The 26,779-nt window shown below is 43.8% G+C and overlaps 2 protein-coding genes across 3 annotated transcripts in view; both read left to right on the top strand.

Moving 5' to 3' along the window:
• Positions 1 to 2,238, top strand: part of LOC105918202 (probable phospholipid-transporting ATPase IIA) — a 54,199-nt gene extending 51,961 nt beyond the window's left edge. The window contains exon 28 of the mRNA XM_012853231.3: positions 546 to 2,238. Coding sequence (XP_012708685.2) covers positions 546 to 682 — 137 coding nt within the window. The 3' untranslated portion in view covers positions 683 to 2,238. The remainder of the gene's footprint in view (positions 1 to 545) is intronic.
• A 10,466-nt stretch (positions 2,239 to 12,704) lies between these two features.
• On the top strand, positions 12,705 to 26,542 carry LOC118564339 (nuclear factor of activated T-cells, cytoplasmic 2-like). Of its 2 annotated transcripts, none has more exons than XM_036141844.1 (6): positions 12,705 to 13,321; positions 17,431 to 18,349; positions 18,438 to 18,606; positions 22,974 to 23,176; positions 23,280 to 23,452; positions 26,343 to 26,542. In XM_036141844.1, exons 1-6 carry the CDS (start codon positions 13,264 to 13,266, stop codon positions 26,510 to 26,512), a joined length of 1,692 nt encoding a protein of 563 aa, XP_035997737.1. In that variant the 5' UTR covers positions 12,705 to 13,263; the 3' UTR covers positions 26,513 to 26,542. The 2 variants fall into 2 exon arrangements, with proteins under 2 accessions (XP_035997737.1, XP_035997734.1); XM_036141841.1 differs by lacking the exon at positions 12,705 to 13,321 and adding an exon at positions 16,139 to 16,748.
• Positions 26,543 to 26,779: the final 237 nt, after the last annotated feature.

The following is a 26,779-nucleotide window of genomic DNA, read 5'->3' on the forward strand; positions in this document are numbered from 1 at the left end:
GTAACTTGTGAAAAGCTTCTATGTGCGGCTGTGGTTAAAAAAAATGGCTCAAATGAAACATTTATAAATTCATTTTTATTTTGCAATCAATTTTTCCAACAAAACAAATGCCGTTAATTTGAGATATACCAATGCAACTTTAGGCACTATGTGGCTAAAAACATTTGTTTTTCAAGATTATTTGAACACACACATCTATCTATCTATCTATCTATCTATCTATCTATCTATCTATCTATCTATCTATCTATCTATCTATCTATCTATCTATCTATCTATCTATCTATCTATCTATCTATCTATCTATCTATCTATCTATCTATCTATCTATCTATCTATCTATCTATCTATCTATCTATCTATCTATCTATCTATCTATCTATCTATCTATCTATCTATCTATCTATCTATCTATCTATCTATCTATACTGAGAATATATATATATATATATATATATATATATATATATATATATATATATATTGTGATATTAGCTTTTCTTCGTATCGCCCACCCCTAACCTTGGCTTCTTCCTCCCTAACAGATGTGTACTTCATCACCACGGTGTCGTTCCTGTGGAAGGTGACTGCCATCACGCTGGTGAGCTGCCTGCCTCTCTACATCCTCAAGTACCTGCGCAGACGCTTCTCTCCGCCCAGTTACTCCAAGTTGACCTCCTAAAAAAAAAAAGAAAAAAAGAAATTAACTCTCTGGCCACGTTTCCTGAAAAGAGGAATCCCTCATCTTCACCTCCACCAGGGATCCAAAGACAGATTTATTCCTTTTAAGTTGTTCTGAACAGCTCTTTGACATAGAGGGTTTACCAAGAGAAAAGCAGTGTTAATTGCTCTCTGTGTGTTTGATGCATGACCGATTGGTGGTTTCTCTGTGTGCCAAGCTCCTGCAGTAAGTTGTGTTTCAGCCTAAATTCACCCGATTCAAAGCAGTTTTATGAAATGTATTCATCGGCCGTGGTCAGGTGTGTGTTAAACGTGGCCCACGGGACACGTGGGAGACATCCAGACAAATGAGAGCTCCACAGCTGCACAGGTTCTGCAGACCATCTCCGTTTGATAATGTGACGAGGAAGGGAAGAGGAAGAGCCGGCGTCTGGCTCTGAATTCCTGCTTAAATAAAACACCCCATTTATTCTGCGAAAAAAGTGAGACTGACCTAGAGCTGATTCACATTCTCCTGCGAGCAGCGACTTCTAATTGAAGGTTTCGAATTAGAAAGTCAAAGCCCAGTTTTTACAGCCGGGGCTTTTTTCCTGAAACGAGATCCCGATTGAAGCTCGCGTCTTTGCCGATGCGTCACCCCGACGCTTACAGCTCAGCACGGCCGAGGCGGCGCAGGGGCCTCCTATTTTAGCCCGACCTTCGGCATCTGATGTTAAATCCGTCCCAGCGTCTTTGTTTGCCCCCCCCCCCCACCCCCTCTGACTTGCTGGTGTTTGTGGAGCGTGGTCAGAACGCCGGCTAGCTCCGCACCAGGAGCCCCTCTGTCAGGCTGCATGGAGGGCAACACGCCGCCTCTAATGTGGCGTGCCGGCTGCGGCCGCGCTCTCAGCCCCGCATGATGACTCACTTTAACAGCCCTGACTGAAAATACCCCGGAGACCGACCAGCGTCACGAGGCGCAGTCCCCGGGGGCCCGCCCCCCCCCCCCTCCAGCCTCTGTGAAATAACAAAAAGGGGATCAATTAAACGACGTGTGGACACGGTCCTCGTTTAGTTACTGATTCTGCACTTTAACAGCAACTAATGTGACGCCACACTCCTACGACCTCGTTTCACTCGTGTTGTGATGAACTGTAAATGTTGACCGCCTAACGCAGTAACATGGCCACACGGCGCTCATTATGTGTTTATTTTGCGTATTTAAAAAAAGGGTAATTAAGCATGAAATGTACAAACCGTGCCATAATGGGTCGTTTTTATTTATTTATTTTGGTTTATCTTTTGGGCTTTTTTTTTTTTTTTTGGTATGTGAGACTGGATTTCTGATTAATTTTCATAAAACCTGAATTCTTCAAGCTGTTTGCACATTTTTAACAACTCTCTGGAATTTTTGTGTTTATTTTCTAATCAAAGTGTAAACCATTAATGATTTGCTTGTACGTGCAAAACTTTTATTTAATTATGTTGATTGCACTTAAGGGAGCAGAACAAAAAAAAAAAGGGAATGAAATGTGCTGATGTCAACATTGTGATTATTAATAAATATGTGGGGGTTTTTCTTGTCTTTTTTTATTGTGGATGGTTTTATTTTTTTATTTTTCTATGATGTCCTACATATAATAGGCATTTCAACTGACCTAAACACTCAGAATATTTCATATCCAGGTGAATGGTGTTTCAAGTAAAAGGCTATATCAATGTTCAGTTTGGATTTTATGCGATGGATCAACACAAAGTAGCACATCACTGTGAATTGGAAGGAAAATGATGCTTTATTTTAAAAGTTCAAGTGCTTTGAGTCCTTTTAGAAAGCACGACATCCACCGTAGAAGGAAAATAGAGTTGTGGTTTATAATGACTCATTTGAAACAGGATGACATCCTTCAATTTCAAAACATTTTAAATGCTTTCACTGAGTGGTGCTGGAATGTATTTTATCTCTACGATTAGTCTCCCAGTGATGCTTAACTGAACCCGGTAGCTTCTCTTTAACGGCATGAAAAAGATTTGTTTAAAATCACTCATAAGATTCATTATCACTCATTAAAACCGATGATGAAAAATCTTCTGGGACCATCTTTTCCAAATAACTCCATGGATCATTATTTTTTTATTGTTGGTGCAAGTTATCACGATGTTTTGCCAATTTGCCAAGTGGAGTCTTGAAACCCAAGGTGTCACCGTCTGATAAAAGGAAATTGTTCAGGGAAACGACGCTTGAGAACAAGAAGCTCCAAAACGACACATTCGATACATCTGAAACCTGCCAGCACAGACGGTCCAAATGTCTTCTGGAGAAACGTTCTGCTGTCAGACGGGGCAAGCTGAATAAGTCAAGGCGAAGCTTTCAAACCCAAGGTGCTGTACAAGCTGCCAAATGCTTGTTATCCTGTGGGACTCACTGCTGGGGGTGATGGTGCATTGCCTGAGGATGGACCGATGGAGGAGGATTGGCAGAAAGTTCTTCAACTTCAATTTTATTTATATAGCGGCAATTCATGAAACATGTCATCTCAAGGCACTTTACAAAGGCAAATTCAATTAGATTATACAGATTGGTCAAAAATTTCCTGTATAAGGGAATCAGTTGATTGCTTCAAAGCAGCATTCACTCCTGGGGAACCGTAGAGCCACAGGGAGAGTCGTCTGCATTGTACATGGCTTTGCAGCAATCCCTCATACTGAGCAAGCATGAAGCGACAGTGGAAAGAAAAACTCCAGCAGAACCAGGCTCAGTATGAACGGTCATCTGCCTCGACCGACTGGGGTTACAGAAGACAGAGCAGAGACTCAATAAGAGAGACAAAAAAGCACAGAAGCTCACATTGATCTAGTAATCTGTTCTACATTAGATGGTAGTAGCGGGTGAGCAGTCTTCTCTGGATGATGTCACAGTTAACAGAACGCCAGACCAGGTGTACCTACTATGAAGAAAAAGAGAGAGAGCAAAAAGTTAAAAGCTGAAATGACGACAAGCAATGTAAACTGGAGAACAGTAGAACTTAGTTGAGTAAGAAAAATAGACCCTGATGTCCTCCAGTAGCCTAAGCCTATAGCAGCATAACAGTCTGAGAGCGAAGTGCTCTGTTAGGAACATACGGGGTAATCAGAGCTCTGATATATGATGGAGTTTGATTATTAAGGGCTTTATACGTTAGAAGAAGAATTTTAAATTCTATTCTTGATTTAACAGGAAGCCAATGAAGGGAAGCTAAATTTGGAGACATATGATCCCTCTTGTTTTCATCAGAACTCTTGCTGCAGCATTTTGGATCAGCTGAAGACTTTGAACTGCATTTTGTGGACTTCCTGATAGTAAAGAACTACAATAGTCCAGCCTTGAAGTAACAAATGCATGGACTCGTTTTTTAGCATCACTCCTGGACAGAATGTTTCTAATTTTGGCGATATTCAGGAGGTAAAAAAAGGAAACAGTTCAATATGGGATTTAAATGACATGTTTTGGTCAAAAATAACACCAAGATTTTTTACTTTATTACCAGAGGCCAAATTAATGCCATCCAGATTAAATGATTGCTTAAGAAGTTTATTTTTTGAGGACTCTGGTCCAAAGATTACAACTTCTGTCTTGTCAGAATTTAAATGCAGGAAATTTAAAGTCATCCAGCTTTTGATGTCATCAAGACATGACTGCAGTCAAAGTGATTGATTGGATTCATCTTCAACTTCACATCAAGAAGTAGACGTTAGAAACAATGATCCCAAATGCACTTCAACGCGGATTTTTATGGAGCCTAACGTTTATCTTCTAGAATGTCCTTTACACCAAACCTTCTAACCAAATAGCGGTGGAGACGTGTGGACAAAGGAAAATCCACAAATTCAAATAATATTGCGGTTGGAATCGTTCCACTTCAGTTTAAAAACACAGTTTGAGCGTCTAGAAAGCAGAACACGACATTGTAACGGACCAAACAGGCTTTTAAAGCCTAGGCCAAAGCTCACAGGGCCAGAGGTACGCTATGTCAAGAGTATTAGAAAGCATTTCTTTCTTGAGCTTCTCCACATTGCTGCATGCAGCAGCTGAGACTGAACAGACGCCGTTGTCAGTGGCAGTTCCTCTGCAGAAGAAGTCGCTTTGAAACTGGTTCCGCTTCGGTTTCTGACGAGGTGTGAGCTACAGATGCCAGCGGAGCGGAACGAGGAGGCCGGGTGTTCGGCTCTCTCTCACCAGAGGGAGGCACTGATGCCTGGAGACGCTTGCTGTAAGTCATCCCGCACACTTGAATTACATCTTTAAAATAATACCTTCCTGTGAATTAATATAAAATCTCTGCATTATGTTCATCACGTGCTGTTGCTTGTGTTGCCTTTTTAGCCAGGAGGCGATTAAGGTTCAGTTTGATTTGCAGCAATAAAATCACTTTTTTTAATTCACTCCCAGTCGTTCCTGTTTTCTCTAAAACTATGGACTGTTCACTTCACTTTCTTATCTTCCACTGCTGAAATGCATGTGTTTTATTAATAAAAGACGCAATTGAGCTAAAAGAACCCATGAAAATAGGAATTTCACTCCAGGATCAACAGAGCTGCCCACCAAACCTCAACTTTCCGGGCTTCCCTCCTCTCTTCAAGTCAACTTGTGGAGCCCTGGTTGGCTCTTTGCCATCAGCCCGTTCCAAGTTAAAGTGATTTATGAAATTTACCTTTTTTTATTTTTTTTTACAAGCTTAGGGTTTTACAAATTCGAATGAAAGCAGCTTACTGCTATGTAACATAGCCATTCTAATTATTACAATCTTGGTGCATTTTCAGCCTGAGGAGAATCTATTTTCCAGCTTGGAAACATCCTACATGAGGCTCCCAGAGGAGCTGTGCACGAAAGAAAGCCAGATGATGATGAAGCTGCCTCGGAACGCACCGCCCACTCACACGGCAGCCAATACGTATTACGGCGTGGAAACGTGTGGCTAAACTTTCGCCTTCATTGCTTTTACTAAAAGAGTCCTAAAGCACCTCTAATCTGGAGCTCCGCTTGACCTCTGATTTATTTCTGACCTGCAGAGCAATCACTTTCATTGAGCCACAGCCTCACTGGAATGAGCCGCCTGCGGTCCCTGACGATGTACGTGTGTGAGTGTCCAGAAATACCGCCAAGCTCAGATTTTTTTAGTGCCACAATGTTTTACAATATTGGAACCCTGAAAAAGCAGTGGGTCAGTTTTATTCACATTACAGAACCAGTTTCTAAAGGTTCTCCTTAAGACCAGGTAGCTTTAATTTCAAAACATAAAGCAGTGGTAAACACCACTGCACGGTTACCAGTTGCATGTACAGTATGTCATTTTTTATGATTTTTCTTTTTCTGATGAAAGAATGAGTGTTAAGGGTGAATTTTAGATAAGAAAAGAAGATTATATATAGGTCTGTTCTTTATTAAGTCATCTTGATCAAGAGAGGGTTTCTTAAGTAAAGGTTTAATAATAGCTACTTTAAAGCCTGTGGTACATATCCATTTACTAAGGATAGATTAATCATGTCTAAAATGAAGGCATTAATCAAGGGGAATACTTCCTTAAATAACTCTGTTGGGACTGGATCTAACATAAAAGTTGAAGGTTAAGATGAAACCTTCAACTTCCACTTAATTTGTGTTTTAGCTCTACTGCGTCTAAAACATCCACGCCAAAGATGACTATGTGTAACATTCTGACAGACGCCGCACATTTATTTAACAAAATACAATTCTTAAAAGCTTTGTACCAGCGGTTAACAGCAAACATGGTTCACCCGGGTCAGGAAAGCCCTGGCCGTAGGAGGTAATGAAATGAACTTGTTTGAACACGGATTTAATCCAAACGCCCACATGGCAGAAACCACTGCAGGGCGCTGTGGAATGACACCGAATAATGAACAAGCCTCTGCAAATGAATTGTTTACTACACAGCGGGATTCCTCTGTGTAAACACTGGATTTTGGCAATGACAAGCCCTCCACAGAGACATTGCAAAGCATGAACCCACACCCTCCTCTGGCCTCTATTTATAGCTCAACGGGCTTGGAATGCTTTGATTGTCTTAACTCCCACAACTCTTAAAAAAGCACTGGGAATGTGCTTCCCTCCCTGTCCCTATGATCCCAGATGATGCCGGTTAATGCATCCAAGCCCGATTTTACAAAGCCACCCATAGCTCTTAAAGACAGACTGGATTAAATCCATCTTTTTTTCCTTCTGGGGTGAGTAAAAGAGGGCACGGGTGTGTTGTGATTGCGGAGGCTAAAGCGCAAGGCGGTTTGTTGTTGTGAAGATAGTTGTAATGGGAGGGGTCAGTTTTGCTTTCAGCTGAAATGCTGAATAGGGCTATTTCAGCTTGTTTTGACTAGCAAATATAGACTCCGTGCATGCATTCTGTGCTGATTATACATACAGAGTGATGGTGCAGTTCTGAAATATAGTAAAGGCCGGGCGGTGTTGACAAGCGGAGGTGGTTCAGTTTGGTGGGTTTGCTCTGATCATGGAAAAGCCTGTTGTCTTGTGGGCCGTGACACTAAAACTGAACTACAAACTTTGGGAATCTTGTGGAATTAAAAAGGGACTCCCGCCGGACCGTGGGTGTAAGCAGTTTCTATGTTGGGGGAACCTCTTAGTGCATTTATAAAATTTGGAAAACAAAGGAACGCGTTTTCCAGAGATCTCAGCTTGTGGCAGGAAGGAAACAGATTCCTTGTTGCACAATTACGTGCCACCGCCTCCAAAGCTGAAAGCATGTCTGCAGAAGTCTAAGCTGCCTGAGCGTTGCCCGTTGATTAAACCGATGAGACTTATGTGGCCAGATAGGTTTTCGTTTTTTTAAAACAGGGATACAGTGCCCTGTATGTTGCTTCACGTTAATGAGACTTATATATATTTTTAAAGCATTTCCAGATAATTTCATCCACAGGTTTAACAGTCAGGCAGATCTCGGGGAGTTCAGTCCTGGTACCTTTCCTGTGATTAAGTTTCCTGTGTAATTGTTAAGTTCTATGCAGATGACGCCACAATATGCTGCACAGCTCCCCTTGCATTTAAGAAATGTCTGTTCAGTATAATCTGCATAATGTAAAACTTGGTTTAAATGCCAATAAAACAACAATACCTATCTCGAGCCTTCCTGGTTGGTAACAAAGGAGGTGTATGTGTGACTAGAAACTGTAAAATTGTGAAACAAATGCCAATTACAGTAAATATTATCCAAAATAAGGGTTGGAAATTGGCCATTGAATATACAAAAACCCATTTTGATCAACCTCCTCTCAATACAGTTATGCAGCGTTGGTCTCTGGTCTGCTTCTACTATATTTAATTAACCTGCACACGTGGTATAAAGAGAGTGCAGTCTCTGTCATTCCTAGGGCCATCCATCCATCCATCCATCCATCCATCCATCCATCCATCCATCCATCCATCCATCCATCATGTTCTGCTGTTAATATTACAGTCACAGGTGAGATTGGAGCTGAGGTAACAAGTCCAGAAGGGTCTTTGTTGCACAGCACTTTAGTCCAACCAGTGTGGTTTTTAAATATGCTCCAAAAATAAATTGACACAAACATAAATCAGACGTCGGTCTCACTATTGACAGGCTTCAGCTCATTCTGGGGCACAGGCGGTAAACTCCGGTCCTCGAAAGATGGTGTTCAACTTTTAAATGTGTCTCTGCGTCATCGCACCTGATTCAAATAACGACGGTTCTTAGCTGGACTCTGTAGAACCTCAATACATGGCCAGAAAATAATTTGCCCTTTTGATTCAGGTGCATTAAACCAGGAAAAGTTCCTAGACAACGAACGGCCTTCAGGACTGGACACCCCTGGTTTTGGAGAGCTCAAGAAGGGTTCATACAATCCCCTTAGCGGGTTAAGGATCTGGCCCGACCTTGGATTTCCCCAGAAAACCTCTGAAGATGCCTCTGATCAGATGCCTGGATAACCTCGACCAACTCCTTTTGTTGCAGAGGAGTTTGGGCTTTCGTCTTTTTGTCCCTGCAGATGATGAAGCCCGTCTCCAAGGGTGAGTCCAGACAATCTACATGGCAAGCTAATTTCAGCCACTTGTATTCGAGCCAAGTCCAATAACCACAGTCGCAGGTTGATGCATACGTTTACTGGGAGATTAATAACTTTACCTTTTGGCTCAACTCTATAATCATCATGAAGGGTCTCCTGTAGCCGTCAGTATATCCTCTGACTGTCAAACAACAACAGAGTGTTTTCCGTCAGAGGCTTCTTTAGATCCTGATTTTGTTCCTGATTTTATGAAGAATTCCTCTTTGGCACAACCGCCTCCATTGGTTCCAGAACAGAGCCACCCTTCCTCATCACGGCAACTTTAAAGACAAACAAACATCTTTACCTTAAAGGACTTTTAGTGTCAAGACTGAGACGACTGTTGAAATTCTATGATTTTTATTTTCAAGTTAACTGGTTTTTAATAGGTGGTTTGGTTACATGGAGCCAATATCAGTGGCATAATAAAAACACACTTAAGAGTCCACCATGTCATTGAATTCCAAGAAAATAAAGCCAAAGTGAAAAAGTTGACGGACGCCCCCAAAAAGCCACAGAGTTCAGATTGGGTGTATCTTAATTTAAATATGTAGCATTTCAATACTGACTTTCCAGCTCACATGCAAACTGTATTCAACTCCTATAAATCTGAATAATGTCTGTTTGTGGTTGAGTTGTATTGTGTTGCTCATTTGCTGGAAAAATGGCCAAAACGGGACATTTTCCTGATAATAAAATTTATTAAAATAGATTTAGTAGAATTTGCAGCTATGTATGACCCTAATGTCTTGCAGTAATAAGTTACTGACATCTTAATAAATACATCAGCTTCATTTGGGTACTTTTTTAGCATATGAACTAATTTAGTTTTAGTTTTCCTTTTAACGTCGTTATAGATGCTTTCCAGTATCTCTGTGCTTTCCGCGCAGACATACTCAAAGCCTTTCCTCATTATGCCCTGCCACTAATGCAAAAAATGACGCTTCTTTCTTCTTGAATCACCTACTCCACTGGTCGTTTTCGCACCAAACGCCCACCGCTAGGATTTACAAAGCGCAGATGCACATGTCAGTCCTGGAAAAGGCGAACGGGCCGAGCTCTGACCCAGACGGGTCTACCCCAGAGAGCTGTTTCACACCGACGGAAAATCCTGCACGGACGTCTGAAACAGAAAAGGCCCGGCCGTCTGGACGCGGGCGATTTTTCCTTTCCCCCAGCGGCGGCCCTGATCATTTTACTCATTCATAATTTGGGTTACATAAGAAGTCTGTAACCGTGGAGGAATTTCCATCTGGTAGACACGGCCGCTGGGAGGTTCTCCCCAAAACGTTGGAGCTCAGTCCTCTTTGGTTTACACGCTCACTGCAGTAACCGTGTTCGGCACTCCCGTCCGCATGTCCTCAGAGAAAACCTGGGCCTGAGGAGACAGACGTAAACAGAGGATCTGTCACCGAGGTTAAAGCTGTGACCGAGCAGATGCCAGCAGTTTAGATCGCTTCCAGTCGCTGTTGTGCCGAGGCTGGGCCGCACATGTTGGCGAGGTATTGTTTACCTTGTTTTCCCAAAAAAGCGTCTGTTCTGGAAGCTGAATATAGAGCTAAGGCCACATCAGGATTATGTGCAGTTTCTGAAATAACCCCTCGAGACTAGTCGAGTTTATTTTTGTCGTACATTTCAGCAGTGAGGCGGTTCAAAGCGCTTCGCATCATAAAAACATCGTAAACACATCGAAACGGTCACCGGTTGTGAGACCAGTAACAAACATTATCAGGTGAAAACATCAATACTCATCAGATATGTTGGTCAGTGTTCCTGTTATTATGGGCCAAAAGCAACTCTAAACAGGTGGGTTTTCAGTCTTCATTTAAAGGAACTCTGTGCTTCGGCTGTTTTCCACTTTTCTGGAAGTTTGTTCCAGATTTGTGGAGCATAGAAGCTGAGTGCTGCTTCTGTGTGTTCTGGTTCTGGGTGCGCAGAGTAGACCAGAACCAGAAGATCTGAGGTGTCTGGAGGGTTGACACAGCAACCTTTGTCACATCCTAGATCCCTCATCAAAACACCAACTTTTAAAAACTTACAACACAGCGATAGGTTTGATCCCTCCCAATTTTTACCTTAATCCTTACCTCCATGCAGGTGATCAGAACATCTCCCCTGTAAGCCAGGCCAACGATGACCCTAACGACTCCCCATCGCTAAGGGGGGGACCAGTTTCGGTTTAATTTGCATGTTATCTAAGCCATAATAAGGCCTTTCTGGGCAATAATATAAAGCTTGGAACTCCACATTACTTCAGACATTTGAATTGAGAAAGCTTTCTGGATGGGAAGAGAAATGTCTTCAAACTTCAGAAAAAAGTCCAGTTGTTTTTAAACTTTTTTTGGAATTCCTTTTGCATTCTAGCCTATCATGTGGGTTAATATTACAGTCATTACATCCTCCCAGCCAATCACAAACAAACCAAGGAACGCTCTGTCACCAAGCTCCGCCCCCTTCAGAGAGCTCAGAGACCACAAGTTCGTTTTCATTTTTTTTTTAAAAACTTGCAGTTTTGGTAAAAAGTTGGTTCAGTAAACGGTTGAGTTTGAATTCAGTGTTTGTGTGCTGTGTATCTAGAAAATAGGTCGCTAAGCAACAGCGTAAAATGGCCAGGGCTGCACTTAAAATATATGTTTTGAATTTGGTGATAATTATCGATGTCGATCAAAATGATTTCTATTTTATCGATATGTATTTTTTTTTCCTATATCGTCCAGCCCCACAGCATGATACGGCCAAAACCATGTTTCACTCTGCTAATTTTGTTCATGGTGATGTGTAATATTAGTTTCCCCCACACACAAAAAAAAGTTTTTCCATGCCAGGCCAAAGGTACCCCCCAAGCCATGGAGGGCCATTTCTTCCAGAAATCCCAGATTCATGTAACGCGTCACTGACTGCTGTTCACTCCACAGGTTCTCCCAGCTGAGCCGCGGATCGCTCCAGCTCCTCCAGAGCCACCATGGGCCTTTTCGCTGCCCGTCTCACTAATCCAGTCTGTCTGTCTGAGTCTGGGTGAGTGGCTGTGTCTTGGTATGTACGCCGTCGCTGCTTTCAGATGAGGGACTGAAAACTATGGGATGTCCAAAGCTCAGGATGTTGTTTCATCAACTAGCCTTGCTTTAAACGCCTCCACAGCTTTATCCCTGCTCTGTGTGGTGTGTTGAGTGTTCATGATGCTGTTTCTTATAATTGTTCTATTAAACCCAAGGCCTTCACAGAACAGCTGTCTCTGTACTGAGATAAAATCACCAAAAGGTGGAGTTTGTTTATCATTTACGTGACTTCTGAAGAAAATGCTGAACTTTTCTATTATGGGAGTGATCTTATAAACGGGGGCTGAATGCAAATGCACACCATAGATTTCAGAATTGTATTTGTTAAACCATTAATCTTCATTCATTTCACCATAATGCATTCCACCATGACGGCATCCAGCAGCAAGGCTCTGGATTCGGTCAAAGGGAATCAGATTAAGGGGGACGAATAAAAAAAGAACACGTTTTCCTCGAAGGTCTGTGTGTTACAGCAGGTTTGTTTGCCACAGCAGCAGCAGAAAGAATCAGAGACCAACAAAAGTTCCATTTGGACTGGAAAAGTCTTCACAATCCCTAAAACATTTATTTCAGTTGTGGATGTGTCTTCTTCCTGGCCGGGGTCGGCTCCTGTTCTTCGGTTTGATTTCAGTCCAATATTAAGATGCTTCAGATTTCCATTACACGGATGGAAATAAATCATAAGCTCTTCTGTGAATGGAAACAATCGAATGCTTTTTGCTCCGCGTTCAACGTCAGCCCTTTGGTTTTCTCCAACATCTTAGTCCTGTCTGGACTTTCTGCGTCCACAAAAAAGCAAAGCAGACACAAAGGAATTACTAAAAACTTTGAGATAATTTTATCTCGCACATCCTATAATCAAGCTTCTAAACTTTTTTTCTTCTTCTTCTCTCTCTCTTTTTTTTCCTCTTTTCCTTCAGTGTCCTAACAGTAATTTCTTCATCCCCCTACAATGAAGTTCTTGTGTGCTACTGTCTGAGAGAAGCCGCAGAAATGCCTTGGCGCGGGAGCAAGGAGACGTCATGGATTCCTGAGTGTGGGGCTTTGCAGGAAAGCCCTGAGTCTCGGACATGGCCGGGCTCCAGGTTTCCATGGCAAAAGGCGCCCAAACAGGAGGAAACACTGAGGGAATCCCGTTATTTTACAGCATGGGAGCGTTATAAACACCCAGAGCGAGGAAGGAAGCCGCTCTCGATGCTTAAGTAATCCTCACACAGCTCGAGGAAAGGGGGGACCTCAGAGCAGAGCTGCTGCTGAGCTTGAGGCGGACACACTCTCTCTCTAGCTCTGAAAGGGAGTTTTGCGCAGCTTTAAGTTTTTTGAACGACAAAAAATATTTTTTCACCCCCTTTTTTTCTCTCCTTGCAACATTTTTAACAGAAGAACCTCTATGCTTTTTCAAGGAGAGCGATTTTACTCCTTTTAAACTTTTTTTTAAAATTATTATTATTATTCCCTTTTTTTCCACTTTCTTCTCCAGATGTTTAGAGAGAACTGGAGGCTGGCGCAGTACCACATGATGAGGTCCATGGATCAAGGTACTGCTGAAGTGTTGTGATTATCTGGTAATCAATCAATTTGATTTTTTTTTAAATTCGTAAATAGAGCTTAGTGTGATTAAAGCGATGGTGTTTGTTCTGTATCGTGTGCGTAGCGTGGGTTTTAAAACTGTTGCAGAACTGTTGCTTTCCACGAACTTTGGAGACACACTTTCGCCGTTAATTTTGCTTCGTTTTGCGAAAATTACGCTAAATCGAATAGATATGCAGCGACATGGGCTCGCTGTGTTAAAATGAATGCAATTAGTGCTGGGAATTATTGCTGACAGCGCACATACCTCTGCATCAATGGGTGTCAGGGGTGTAGCTGCGCATTGTTGCGTCGTGCGTAAATCCGGGGATACCCCGAGGAGAGCCCTCGCTTCTCCTCTGACAACAAGGAGCGCCTAACGAGGAAATCCAGTCCAGACGCAGACATTAACCATTAGAGAAGTGATCAAACCGAGACGTTGTGAGATTTTCTCTGCGTTTGTGGATCGTAACGCCCTTACAGAAGCCTTTTTTAGCTGGGAAACAGGTGACTGATCAGCTCCTCTGGCTGCCGCTGCAACCCGTCAGACACCCGGGGGCAGCACCAGGCCGTGCGTCAGGAGGCACAGATCGCTTCTCTGGTTGACCGGAGGTGTTAATTCGCTTCCTGGTGTTGTGTGTCGAGCAGAGTTCAGTCGTTTGGCCGTTTCTCTGCCAGCCGTACGCTGCCTTCAACGTCGTTGCGCTGCTAGGCGGTGTTTTATTGGGTGGGAAATGCATGGTGCATTCAAGTACGCTGCGTACAGTAGACTAACGATTTTAATACCGCTCTGAAATCATGTTTTATAAACTGTTAAATGTCAACAAGGTGTTAATTAACACTTTATAAATAGCATCTAATATCTCCTAGATCATTCCAAGTAGTTTTACTGTTGCATGTTGGTTCATGGAATCTGAAAAAAAGCACAAGTAGGTTCAAAAGGTGTCACAAACGCAATTTGCTATAATACAATCAGAAAACTTCAGTGGCGTCCCATTCGATAGCAAAGGCACAGACGTTTTAACATATTTAATAACTTACTCTTAAATGATTAAGATCAAACTGAAGGCATCCCCAGAGGTCAGGTTCACAGTGGAAGACTGCTGATGTGAAAACATTTGTGTGTACATTCAAAATCTTCGAAGATAGCTTGGATTTATGTAACACTTCTTTTTAATCACTAATCAATGACAATGTTATACTATCAGCTAGTTGGATCTATGAACTCCTGCATGTTGACAAGTCCACACTTTTCTGCCCACACTTAAACGTGCTTCCTAGTCAACTGGTGCGACTTAAACATGTAAGGTGACATACTGAACCAGTTGGAGTTAAAAACAACTCTTTAATTAAGTTTTATTAATCTACTAGTGCACACATTTAAGAGGTCACTGGTGAATTAGTCTGAGGACGACTTAACATGTGGGGATTTTAATGCCACCTTGTTAACTGGGTCTGCTTATTTGTCGACAAATAAATTAAACCTCCTGTTTGTTGATACCTTTGAGCTACCCGTGTAACCTTTAGGTCACTGTTGGGACTTCTGCTTGTAAAAGATAGAATAAAGAGCCACTAGTTGTCAAAAAACGCTTCTATATAAGAGTGTTTTTGAACTAGTGCTGCAATTTATACAGAACTGGTGTGGGTAAACGTCTGACTTGTGGAGTGCAGTCACAAACCAACAGTCACAAATTATGACTGATGTTGAAATATTAAATATTGACGCCAGCAGCTAAACATAGACCTGCATTAAGAGGAAGGGTTGGCCCAGTGGTTAGAGTGCAGGGTGCTAGCATCCTGGTGACTGCAAGGTTCTGGGTTCAATGGCTCTCTGCGTCCATGTGCAAGACCGTTGGCCTCTGAATGCTCCCTGGGTGCTGCACAGTGGCCGCCCACTGCTCCTTAAGGGACGGGTTAAATGGAGAGCATGAATTTGATTGGAATGTATATTGTCATGAAAAATGAAGATATTTAATATTATTAAGAAAAAAATACACTAATGTATTTTTTTTGGTTAGCATAAAGAAATCCTATGGAAATTCTATGGAGAAAGTGCATAGAATTTAGAGTTTAAGGAGTTTATTTCAAACGTGTAAAGAACTAGAAAATAAACAAAACTATTTCCCCAATAGATGCCCGTAAACAACCGCAGTACGAAACAAAGACAGCATAGTAATAATACTATTGTATTTGACTATTTGAAAACTAGTGGGAAGAAGTACAACTTATTTAACTTATTATATGTCCGTATAAAAAGGTGAACCAATCGCAATAGGTTTTCGGTACCTATCTAAATGTGCTATTATATCCTGTGCGAGGTTTGAAGAGCCACATACAGTTATCCAACAAAACTATCACATTATCAAAACTAAGTTTTAACATGTAGGCCTATAATGAAGGAAATACATTGTGCTCGGCGTAAGAAGTAAATCAGCACTATATATTTTACAATTATATAGAATGTGAAGGACCCTGGAGTGTAAGCTCCAGGGTCTGACAGTTAAGCAGAGACAGACATACAAACTCTAGGCTATAGGCAATCCTTCTAAATAAATAAAAGCAAAAATAATGAAATCAACAGTACCTTACTGCACAAATCTTTCATTTTAAATTTGGTATCCAAGAAGGCGTAGATTACAACCATGCTGATACTTATAATGAAGTCACATTAAATGATTATGGTCATGTTTTATTATTCACTAAGTCCATCAAACAGCCACTGCTGTTAAAACGTGTTGATTAAAACAATTTCCATCTTGAAGTAAAAAAAAAACAACAACAAATAAATAAAATGATTCCCTTGTGTACGGTCGGACTTGAATGCGCCTTGCGGCCGTAATGCGCAGTGTAGACGCGCACCTCGACGTGCGGAGGGAGGGAGGAGGAAGTCGGCGCGACGCAACACCTGTTTGCACTTTTGCTCTTTGCTGCTCGACGCGTCAACTGAGGCGGGGGAGGCGTGATAGGGGCCGCGGCGAAGCGCTCAAACAGAAGAAAGAAGAAGAAGAAAAAAAACACACACAACACTCTGTAGCTCAGTTCGTAAATAGACCCGCCTTCCCTCTGAAAATAACCGCGGTGAACTGAAACAGGAAACTTGTGCGCAGCTTCAACTCTTGCAGCTCGCCCGATGCGGGATCTGACGCTCGAGCAGCGAATTGGCATCAGCCGCGCACATCCTTAGCTCCGCGGCCGGAGGAGTCAGTGGACAGAGAGGATAAACAACCATCAATAAAATCAATAATTAAACAAAAAGCAGACAGATGACCTCCTTCTACGACGAGCGGGACCTGGAGGAAGACCTGAGCCGAGCCAGCTGCCCTGATGAGGATTTGCAGTTTGAGTACTTGTTTGAGTATGAGCCGCCTTGCAGCGACTTTGCAGGAGGAGATCAAGGTTTGTCCGCAGCTTTTTCTTCCCCGGAGCGCACCTTCTCCTTAGGCCGGTTTTACGCCGGCGAACCCGTGACCGTACGGCCCCGCCAAGCGCGTTCGTTTCAGTACAAAAATAGACCAGGAAGCACATTTGGTCGGCTTGTTGTTGACGTGGAATCAGATATGAAGCCATGTGAGAGAAAATGCCAGAAAGTGTCTGTGCTTTACAGCTGATAAACGCACATTCATGTAATTAATTGTTGTTGTTGTTGTTTTAGAGTGAAACGGTGTGGCATACTTCTTTTTTAAATTTAGGAATACAGTTTGTTTATCGCGCACAGTATTTGTAAAACACAACACTGTGATCACACTGTGATGATGATAGCATTAAACTTACATTTTACTCTCTGCTCTCTTTCTAATTCATCATATTGCCCCCCCCCTTTCTGTTCCTGAGATTTAACATCTTTGTCACAAAAGTCAAATCTGGCAGAGAAAGTCCAGCCTACCATATCTACAACATATATTCTATTGGCAAGTCTGGCACATGAAATTTATCAGTTATGTGTCCAGTCGGTTCATTAAAATTGACACATTGCACATATCAATATAGCCACTGAGGTTTAATATATCGTGCAGCTCTAATCGAACAGATCCTTGTCTGTGCGGTCGGTTAACGTCTCTCAATGCCTCCCTGTTTCCAGATGACCCTGGCCTTGCTGCTCACAAGGTGCTCAGTCCTGACCCTGAGCAGGCTTTCCCCCTGGACGAGCCGTACAGGATCAAGGCGTGCGGCTCCCCGTACGCCGACCTGAACCCCAAAGTCCTCTCCGGGTACGAAAACCAGGAGGCCAGGAGCTACCTGGACAACACCCGGCCCGTGGGCCTCGCCCTCAGCCCCCGGATTGAGATCACCCCTTCCCGGGAGCACTACAGTCAGGGCCGGGACTCCCTGCCCAGCCAGCACCTGAACACCAGCCCCAGACCCACCCTCACCGTGCCTGGCCACGAAAACCTCGCCTACCGGGAGCCCCAGTGCCTGAGTCCCGCCAGCAGCAATTCTTCCACCAGCTGGCACTCTGAGAACTACTCCCCCTGGGCGTCCCCCTGCGTGTCCCCCAGCAGCGGCCCCAACCCGGGGGATCTCTGCCCCCGCATGCAGAACATCCACACCAGCTCCCCGCGCACCTCCCCAGGCACCTCCCCTCACACCAGCCTCTGCGAGGACGGCGGCCTGGGGGCCCGCTCGCCCTCGCCCCGGCCGCGCTCCGCCTCGCCGCAGGGCAAGCGCACCTACGAAATGTACCGCAACCCGGGGCTGATGACCGTGCCGCGCTCCCGCAGCCCGTCGCCACACAGGGGGGTGGACGATCTCAGCATGGGAGCTCACTACACACACCCCGGCCTCGTTGAGGGCGTGAACGGATTCGGCAGCGGTCAGCCCGGCCTGGTGCCCCCCAAAATAGTGAAGACGTCCAACCAGGTTTACGCTCTGTACCCGGAGAACCACGGAGACGGGAACTACTTGCTGCCCTGTGACCAGGACGGTAAATCCAAACCCGCGGAGCCAATCTTTGTCATCCCATCAATGTGGCCCAAGCCGCTCGTTCCAAGCATCTGCAGGTAGGTTGGCGGGAAAGAGAGGACGCTCTAAGCCTGCGTCTTTCAACGTTAATCATTCTTTTTTTTTTTTATCTCCGTCCGTCTACAGCCTCCCGTTGGCTTCGCTCCCGCCGCTGGAATGGCCCCTCCCCAAACGCACGGACCAGTATGAGCTCCACATCGAGGTGCAGCCCAAGCCGCACCACCGGGCTCACTACGAGACCGAGGGAAGCCGGGGGGCCGTCAAAGCACCCACAGGAGGGCATCCAGTAGTGCAGGTGCGTCCCATTGTTTAGGTGCACTTCTTAATAAAGTAAACTTTATTAAATAGTCCATAAACGAGCACAATCCTTATTTATATAGCGCCAATTCATGAAACATGTCATCTCCAGCCACTTTACAAAGTCAGATTGCATCAAATCCTCCAGGTTGGTCAGAAAGTTTCCTCTCTAAGGAAACCCAGCAGGTTGCATCAAGTCTCTCCAAGCAGCATTCACTCCTCCTGAAAAAGCGTAGAGCCACAGTGGACAGTCGTCTGCATTGTTGATGGCTTTGCAGCAATCCCTCATACTGAGCATGCATGAAGCGACAGTGGAGAGGAAAACTCCCCTTTAACAGGGAGGAGAACCTCCAGCAGAACCAGAACCATGCTCAGTGTGAACGCTCATCTGCCTCCACCCACTGGGGCTTAGAGAAGACAGAACATACTCTCTTATTTTATCCCCCCCCCCCCCCCCACACACACACACACACAAAATTCATCTTATTTTTTTTTATTGTGGTTCATGTTTGGTACTTTTGTCAAATGAAAGGACATTAATCCTTGGTTATTTATTCATGTATTTTTTTTCTTTTTCTTTTTGCAAATCTACAATCTGATAAGTGTGGCGTACCTGTGTTTCAATCCCACTTTTTACTCCGATCGCATCTGTGTGTAATTTAAAATCCGGGACAGTCCTGTGAAGGTCCCAGAGGTCGGCGGTGAAGAAACATCCGCATGAAGAGCAGGGACCGCGTCAGGGAGAAAGTTATGGAGAAGTTTTAAGGAGGGTTGGATTCTAAAGCTTTGAACATCATATAGATCATTATTGATTCTAATGAAAGAGTGCGGCACCGCGACATGGCCACCTAAAGGGAAAAGGCCGGAAAAGGAGAGCATTAATCAAAAGAAGCAGCCAAGAGGCTCAGGAGGAGCTGCAGAGACCCATCCAAGTGGGGAGAGTTTGTTGAATTCCCTTTCGTTCGCCGTGTGCCCCATAAAGCTCGTCTCTGTGCAGGAGTGGCCAGCTTATTGAATAAAACCCATGAAAAAAAAGCTGTTTCTGCTGTTCAACACAAGCCACGTGGGGGGGATACAGCGAAAAAGATGGCGCTCGCTTCAGATGAGAGCGACATCGAATGTAACGGCTTCCATGCAAATTGCTACGCATGGAGGAAACCCAACAGTGCGCGTCGCCTCGAACGCACCGCCCCCCAACATGAGACGTGGTGGTGGGACTGCCCTGCTGTCGGGATGCTCGTCTTCAGCAGGGACGGGGAGGCTGGTTTAGAGTTGATGGGAGGATAAAAACGTGGGGCGATCCTGGAAGAAAAACCTTCAGACTGTGTTTCGGGTTCACCTTCCAGCGGGACAAAGCCTATTTATTTGTTATAGTGGCCTAGTCAAAGACCAGACCAGTCGAGAGTTGAAATTGTGCTGTTCACGGTGGTTTTCGTTTCAGTCTGAAAGAGCTTGAGCTGTTTGGAAACGGGCAAAGCTGTTAGCGTGGTACAGCGCGCTCCGGTCCAGTCGTATGAAAACACAAGGTGCCATTTCTCACTTCCTAAAACGAGCCATTGATGGCCTCCCTTAGCCTCAGACACACAGTATGACACATAGTTACCGTCCTAGCGACTCGGCACAACCCTCCTGACTGAACCAAGAGCCTGTGTTCCCCGCTGACCTGATTTCTTTTTATTTTTTCTCTCCTGTTTTCTACCTTCCAGCCTAAAATAGCTGTCTGCTGTGCGCCCGGCTCTCGCGGACGCAGCCGCGCACACAGATCTGTGTCTGTGCAGCCCCGGAGTTCCTCTTCCGCGCTGTTTTCGTCTGACTGCGTCGCTCTTGTATTAGGAAGCAAACTTGAGGTACTGGAAAGCTGTCAAGGCTTGATAAACCAAAAGGAGAGAAAACAGAGAAGCGGTTCCTGTCGTTAGGGTAATTGCAGTTGAGGAAGGGGAAAGAAAAAGTTTTCTTAATGTCGGCCGCGGTCGCAACACCGAAGTAAAACACAAATTGGCCGTGGCACGGTTTCAGCCAGCCGTAGTGGCCAGAAATAGTCTCTGCTTCCCTTCCTTGGCGTTACTGTGGCAACTTTTCAACACTGTTTTGCTTCTTTTATTAATTTTTTCCCCCCCTGTTTTCAGGCCTCGCCCTGAGGTCAGAGCTGCCAGGTTGGCCGGGCCGGGCGGACGTTCAGCCGTGGCTGCACGCTTGTGCCTCAACTTTCCTTTACTTCTCTTCCACTCCCTCTCTCCCCACTTTCCCTGCCCTCGTCTGTGAGCGGCCCACTTTACTTTTCCTCCGCCGCCGCGCCGCCGTGACTCACTGCTCCTGTCGCTGCCATGCCAACCGGCCCGCTCCTCACGCGTCCCGCTCGCCTGTTTGCCGTTCACTCTGGCGGAGCCGCGTCGTCTGTCTACCTGGCGATGGAGGGAGCACGCTCCTCCGTGTTGCCATAGTTTCTGCAGACACTGAGCACCTGCCTTGATTTTAAAGCCAGCAGGGCAAATAGAAACGACCTCCCCAAACCACAAAAATTAAGGAAAAATCAACTTTAAACAAAGCTGGTTCTTCTCTGGTTTGATGGCCACTCCGGCTGGCTGAAACTCTGCAGCAAGCAGTTTGGGTTTTACTTCGGTGTTTGGGCAGTGACCCACATGAAGAAAACTTAATTATCTCCTCCTGAACTGCAGTCCTGCAGACACCGAGCACCTGCCTTGAAGTCTCTTTTTTATACGGCCACCAGGTCGTAACTATCTCCCCAAACCACTAAAATCAGGAAAATAAAACTTTGAATAAAGTTTTTTTTTTTCTCTGGTTTGATGCAAATTTTCTTTTGCGTCGACATTCAGACTCCAGTTCACGACTTGGCTCGGCAGCAAAGGTTATGCGCAGTACAGGTTGCACGAAAACAGCATTCAGACTCCAGTTCACGACTTGGCTCCGCAGCAAAGGTTATGCGCAGTACAGTTTGCACGAAAACAGCATTCAGATGCAAGTTCACAACTTGTGGTTTTTGCAGGTTTGCTCAAAAATACTTTCAGGTTAAAAGTAGCATCTTTGTCAGTTCAAAGTGTTATCTATGTGGGGTTTGTCATTTCCGGCGCAGGACATTCGGGTCGGTGTATTACCATGTGTGCAAGTTAGGCAGGATGGTCGCATGAGGCTCCTTGTTCCATCTGTCATCCAGTGTTTAAATTAAAAAGGAATGTAGGATTTGGGTCAAGATAAACATGTACGTGCAACTACTTTCTGTACTAAAGTTTTTGTAGAATAAGCAAAAGTTTCTATCAGGTCAGAAACACGTCCTATAATTAGCAACACAAAAAACACGAATACAGCATTTCACCATTTAGTTAAAAAGCAAACTAAATCTACTTGTGCAAAGCACCATATGTGTCCATATGGTTGCTTTCTAAACTAAAAATACCAGTTAGGAGTCAGGAACTGCTGATAAAATGCATTTAACGATTCCTTAATCAGGATGAAAAGCTCTAGAAAAGTTATTGTTAAGTTTAGGTCAGACGCGCATTAATGTAGGGCTGGGCGATATAAGGAAAAAAAGCATATTGATAAAATAGAAATCATATTGGATCCATATCGATAAATTCTCAACAAATTCAAAACATATTTTAAGTTTTATGCTGTTGCTTAGCGACCTATTTTTAGATACAGAACACACAAACAATAAACTATTAAACCAAGTTTTTTACCAAAACTGCAAGTTTTTAAAAAAGATAAAAAGACCCCGTGATTTCTGTACTTGAGTTAGGGGGCGGAGCTTGGTGACGGAGCGTTCCTGGCTCTGTGTTGTGATTGGCTGGAAGGATGTAGAGACTGTAATATTAGCCTAAAATGCATAAGGAAGGAAAACATTTATTCTATTGAACCATTTTTTATTCTGTCATCGATATACGGCTATCGATCGACATATAGGCATAGTCCAACCCAACATTAACGCGATGCACAGCTGTCGCCGATAACGTTGTTGGTTGTAAGCCGTCACCTCGTACTAACCACCAGGTGATGGTGGTGGAGCTGTGATGGTTTTGGGTTTATATAATTATTCTAAAGCCAATTTAATGCCACATGGCTGACGGCTGAAGCTTGGCCTGATCTGGGTCACCTGGAGGACACCGACACCAATCATGGCAACTTCACTTTATTGTTGAGGGGGGTTCTGGATGAAACCAGATCATGGGATGGACTCAGTTGTTCTCCTTTAGATGAAACAATTAAGCTTTTGCATTTAATTTAAACACTGACTAGATGTATAGACCTTGAGCAACCAGGCCTAGATTCGTCTCATTTACTCAGTTTCATGGCAGAAGGTGCAACTGCTCCGTCTTGACTGTGTGTTTTTTTTTTTTTATGGGTCCACAGTTGCATGGCTACAGAGGCAAGGATCCACTCGGCCTGCAGATCTTTATCGGCACGGCAGACGAGCGCATCCTGAAGCCGCACGCTTTTTATCAAGTTCATCGGATCACTGGCAAGACGGTCACCACCAACAGCTACGAGAAGATCGTCCACGGCACAAAAGTCCTGGAGATCCCGCTGGAGCCCAAGAACAACATGAAAGCCATGTGAGATGAACCGGGGGCCATCCCCGACAGACCAACGGCATAAAAAAAACCCGCCGCCCCTCGCTTTGCTCACATATCTCGCTTTTGTTTTCCCTCCCCTCAGAATCGACTGCGCCGGCATCCTGAAGCTCAGGAACGCCGACATCGAGCTGAGGAAAGGCGAGACGGACGTCGGCCGGAAGAACACCCGGGTGCGTCTGGTGTTCCGCGTGCACATACCTCAGCCCGGAGGTCAGCACGTGTCTCTGCAAGCGGCCTCGCATCCCATCGAGTGCTGTAAGTGCCGAATACTTTTCGAATTTCAGCTTTTATGTGGTTTTTACTTGTTGTTTAAAAAAAAAAAAGCTGCACAGTATCGTCAAAGGGCTTGTCCACTGAAAAAAGGGAACTCAAAGTAGGTAAAATCCTCTTGAAATTAGCGTATTTTTCATTGATTTGAGCTGGTCAATCAGATTATTTGCCAATGGAATAAGATTTTTGCACTTAAAATAACAACAATTCATCTCCATCACCTTATTTCAAGTGCTGGATGTCTAATTATCTTATTTTAGGGGTAGAAATTCTCATTCCATTGGCAAATAGTCTTATTTAGCTCCTGAAATCAAGGAAAAATATACAAATTTTAAGAACATCTTACTTACTTTTAGTTCCCTTTTTGCAGTGTCAGAAGTCGAAACCTGGAAAGCACATTGGAAATGGAAAGTAAACATCATTGAAAAGGGGGTAGCCTGCATTGAAACGAGGTAGAAGTGGGGCCGGTAGCCCAGAATCCTGAGCATAAAACGCCTCTTCATGCAACCAGGGCTTCCCTCCAGCTAGTGGCGGCTGCAGGTTTCAGAGTACCTGTTTGTATTTGCTCAGCTCTGAAGCCTGCGTTTGGCCACATCGGTGCATGTGTACACAGAGTTATTAAAGTGCTGGCCGTAATCTCATCTCAAACAAAAAGACCCCCTTCATCCACCTTCTGAGCAACAAGCTGTCAGGTGCGACGAACTGCCCACCATATGCTCCTCTTCCTGACGCAAGCAAAAAAAAAAAACCTCTTTGCACTTGCTGCTTCCCATTTCGCAGAACAATGGTTGCGATGGTTTGTCTGCTGCGGGACAGAAGGGGGGGGGGGGGGGGGGGTGATGTAGCTACGCGTGTCTCCTGACATCAGTCGGGCCTGCGAACCAACATGCTGAGTCAGCCCGTTGTATCCTTCTTTTTTTTTTTTGGTTTCTGTATTCGTAACAATGTAAGGGGAAATCTGTTCAGAAATTCACCAAACACAACTTCCTTTAAAGAGCGCCAACTTCCAGCTGCTTATTGTAAAGGCAACCGTGTAATGATATATGAATGGATTTTTCTCACTATGACGTTTAATTGATTTTCAGCGAACATGCCGTGAGTTAAAAAATTCAAATGCCATAACAATTTAAGTATTAAAAAATACTTAAATTGTTAAATCCTTTGTTGGTAGTTTATCAGCCTCTTGACTCGGCCATTTTTACCCCTCTGCCTGAAAACCAAAGTTTTTTCTCAGATTGTCCACAGCCCTCTTGCACTGATTGCACAGATCATCTGCTGAGTGTAGCTGGCTAGGCCAATCTGAAAGTTACGTTTTCTTCTGATGAAGCCTTTCTGTTTTTGATTCGACGTACGACCGGATTACAGCGATGCTGAAAAATGAAGCTCTACTTCATGGTCATTACTTCTACTTCAATAATTTCTTAAAAAGTTCTGTATTAAAACTATTCAGCCCATAGCATGATGCTGCCACCACCATGTTTTACAGTGGGCATAATGTTTATCTGCCCTTGCTTAGTGTTGCTTTTGCACCAAACATCATGACCTTACATCAAATCAGTTCATTATATTATTGATAACCGCCTTCTCTGTGTCGTGTCATGCACATAAGGCTCACAATGTTGTTGTTTTTTTTGTATCCTTCGTCTGAAGGATACCGTTATAAAATGAGATGTTTTGATCCAGCATAACTTCTCTGCAAACTGGGATTATATCTAAATAATCAGGAAATTCCCACTATAACCACAGACTCTGTATTCCAGATTAATCAGGTTTTCTATAACTAATGGTGTATGTGAGCTAAAGAAAACGGAATCCTTAAACGCGATGAAAATGTTCTGCGTAATATAAGATGGGCTTTTTAAGTGTTGGAAAATACGTTTTCCCCATAGATTTGTTTCATTTTCAGCTTAGTTGAAAATCAGGATATTTATCACACATTGGCTGTAGCCATACTTTTATGACTGTAAAGGTTGAATATAAAGAGTAATGCTAAATAAAGGTTTTATACAGCATGAATGGGCATTTTAGGCGGATTGCCGATGCACAATATTTATCTCAATTTGGTTTTTCTTTTCAGAAATTATTTATAGAAAGGCGTATATGAATCAAATCTTCATCTCAAATATCTCACAGGCCCATTTTATAACAAATAGCTCTAGTTAAAGATGAGAAACGACTGAAAAATACCTACTGGAATACATAAAAGTATAATTATAACACAAATTGACCACTATAATAAAAAATAATATCGTCTTATATCTCTTTTTAAAACTTTTTGATATTTTTAAAATCTCGATATATTGCCTGGGCCTAATGCTTAGACTCTCTCTATCAGTCGTGTGTCATCTCAACTGCTTTCTTTCCTATAAAGCAGTTGAGTGTATCTGAACTGCTGCCACTCTCCTGATAAGCAGCACAAGTTGTGATTTGACTCATTTAGTTGCATCTTGCTAAAAGTCAGAATGATTGCTGTGATTGCCGAATGACTCAGCGTCATTTCATTGTTGTGAACCAGAGCCACTTCTGGGCAAATCTGTAGTCGCACTTTTGTGAGAAATCGGCGCTGAACATGTTAACGCTGTAATGCAGATCGACTCGTCAGGGATTATTTTAAGCATCGGTTGATGAGCGGATCCAATTTTTTTTTAAATACGCAGCGTATTCATGTGGTTAAGATGAATTAAATTTGCAACATCAGTTAAAGGCATTCCTCAGATGGCGCTTTACGTTTGATCTGCCCATAAAACACGAAAGATATTAAATGTGCAATCGTATAAAAGGCAGGGGGAAGGGAAGGAAATCCTTCCACTGGAGAGAGTGACCGTAGTGGAAAGGCAGTAAAAGTTCCACACCACCCCTCTGTGTGTCCCCGCAGCCCAGCGTTCTGCACACGAGCTTCCCATGGTGGAGAAGCAGGACATGGACAGCTGCTCCGTCCTGGGCGGCCAGCAGATGATCCTGACCGGGCAGAACTTCAGCTCCGACTCAAAGGTCATCTTTCTGGAGAAGACTCACGGTAAGTCGTCCCTTGGCTCGCCGCTTTAAAAGGGAAGCAGCCCCGCGGCGGAGCCTTGTAAAATCTTTACGGTCCCGCTTTGTGCTTTGGTTCTGGCGTTGCGCAACATGGTGTCGCAGTAACGCCACAACACCAAGCATAATTAATGACTCATCATGTTTTGTGCAATAAGTCCCTCGCTGTTGCGTTTCTTTTTCTTTTTTTTTTTTTTCACAGCCATGTTGTATAGATGATGGCATCAGTCGTTTTTGCATGATCCAAAGATAAAGCCGCTCCCTCACTTCCTTTTGCCCTTT

This window comes from Fundulus heteroclitus, chromosome 1 (assembly GCF_011125445.2).
Source record: "Fundulus heteroclitus isolate FHET01 chromosome 1, MU-UCD_Fhet_4.1, whole genome shotgun sequence".
Classification (NCBI taxonomy): Eukaryota; Metazoa; Chordata; class Actinopteri; order Cyprinodontiformes; family Fundulidae; genus Fundulus; species Fundulus heteroclitus.

What these genes read in the sequence shown, in the direction of transcription:
- LOC118564339 (XM_036141841.1), top strand. Translation starts at nt 16,616, where the DNA reads ATGACCTCCTTCTACGACGAGCGGGACCTGGAGGAAGACCTGAGCCGA. An exon ending in CTCGTTCCAAGCATCTGCAG is followed by an intron (nt 18,350 to 18,437) that starts GTAGGTTGGCGG and finishes GTCCGTCTACAG; the next exon opens with CCTCCCGTTGGCTTCGCTCC. An exon ending in CTCGCATCCCATCGAGTGCT is followed by an intron (nt 23,453 to 26,342) that starts GTAAGTGCCGAA and finishes GTGTCCCCGCAG; the next exon opens with CCCAGCGTTCTGCACACGAG.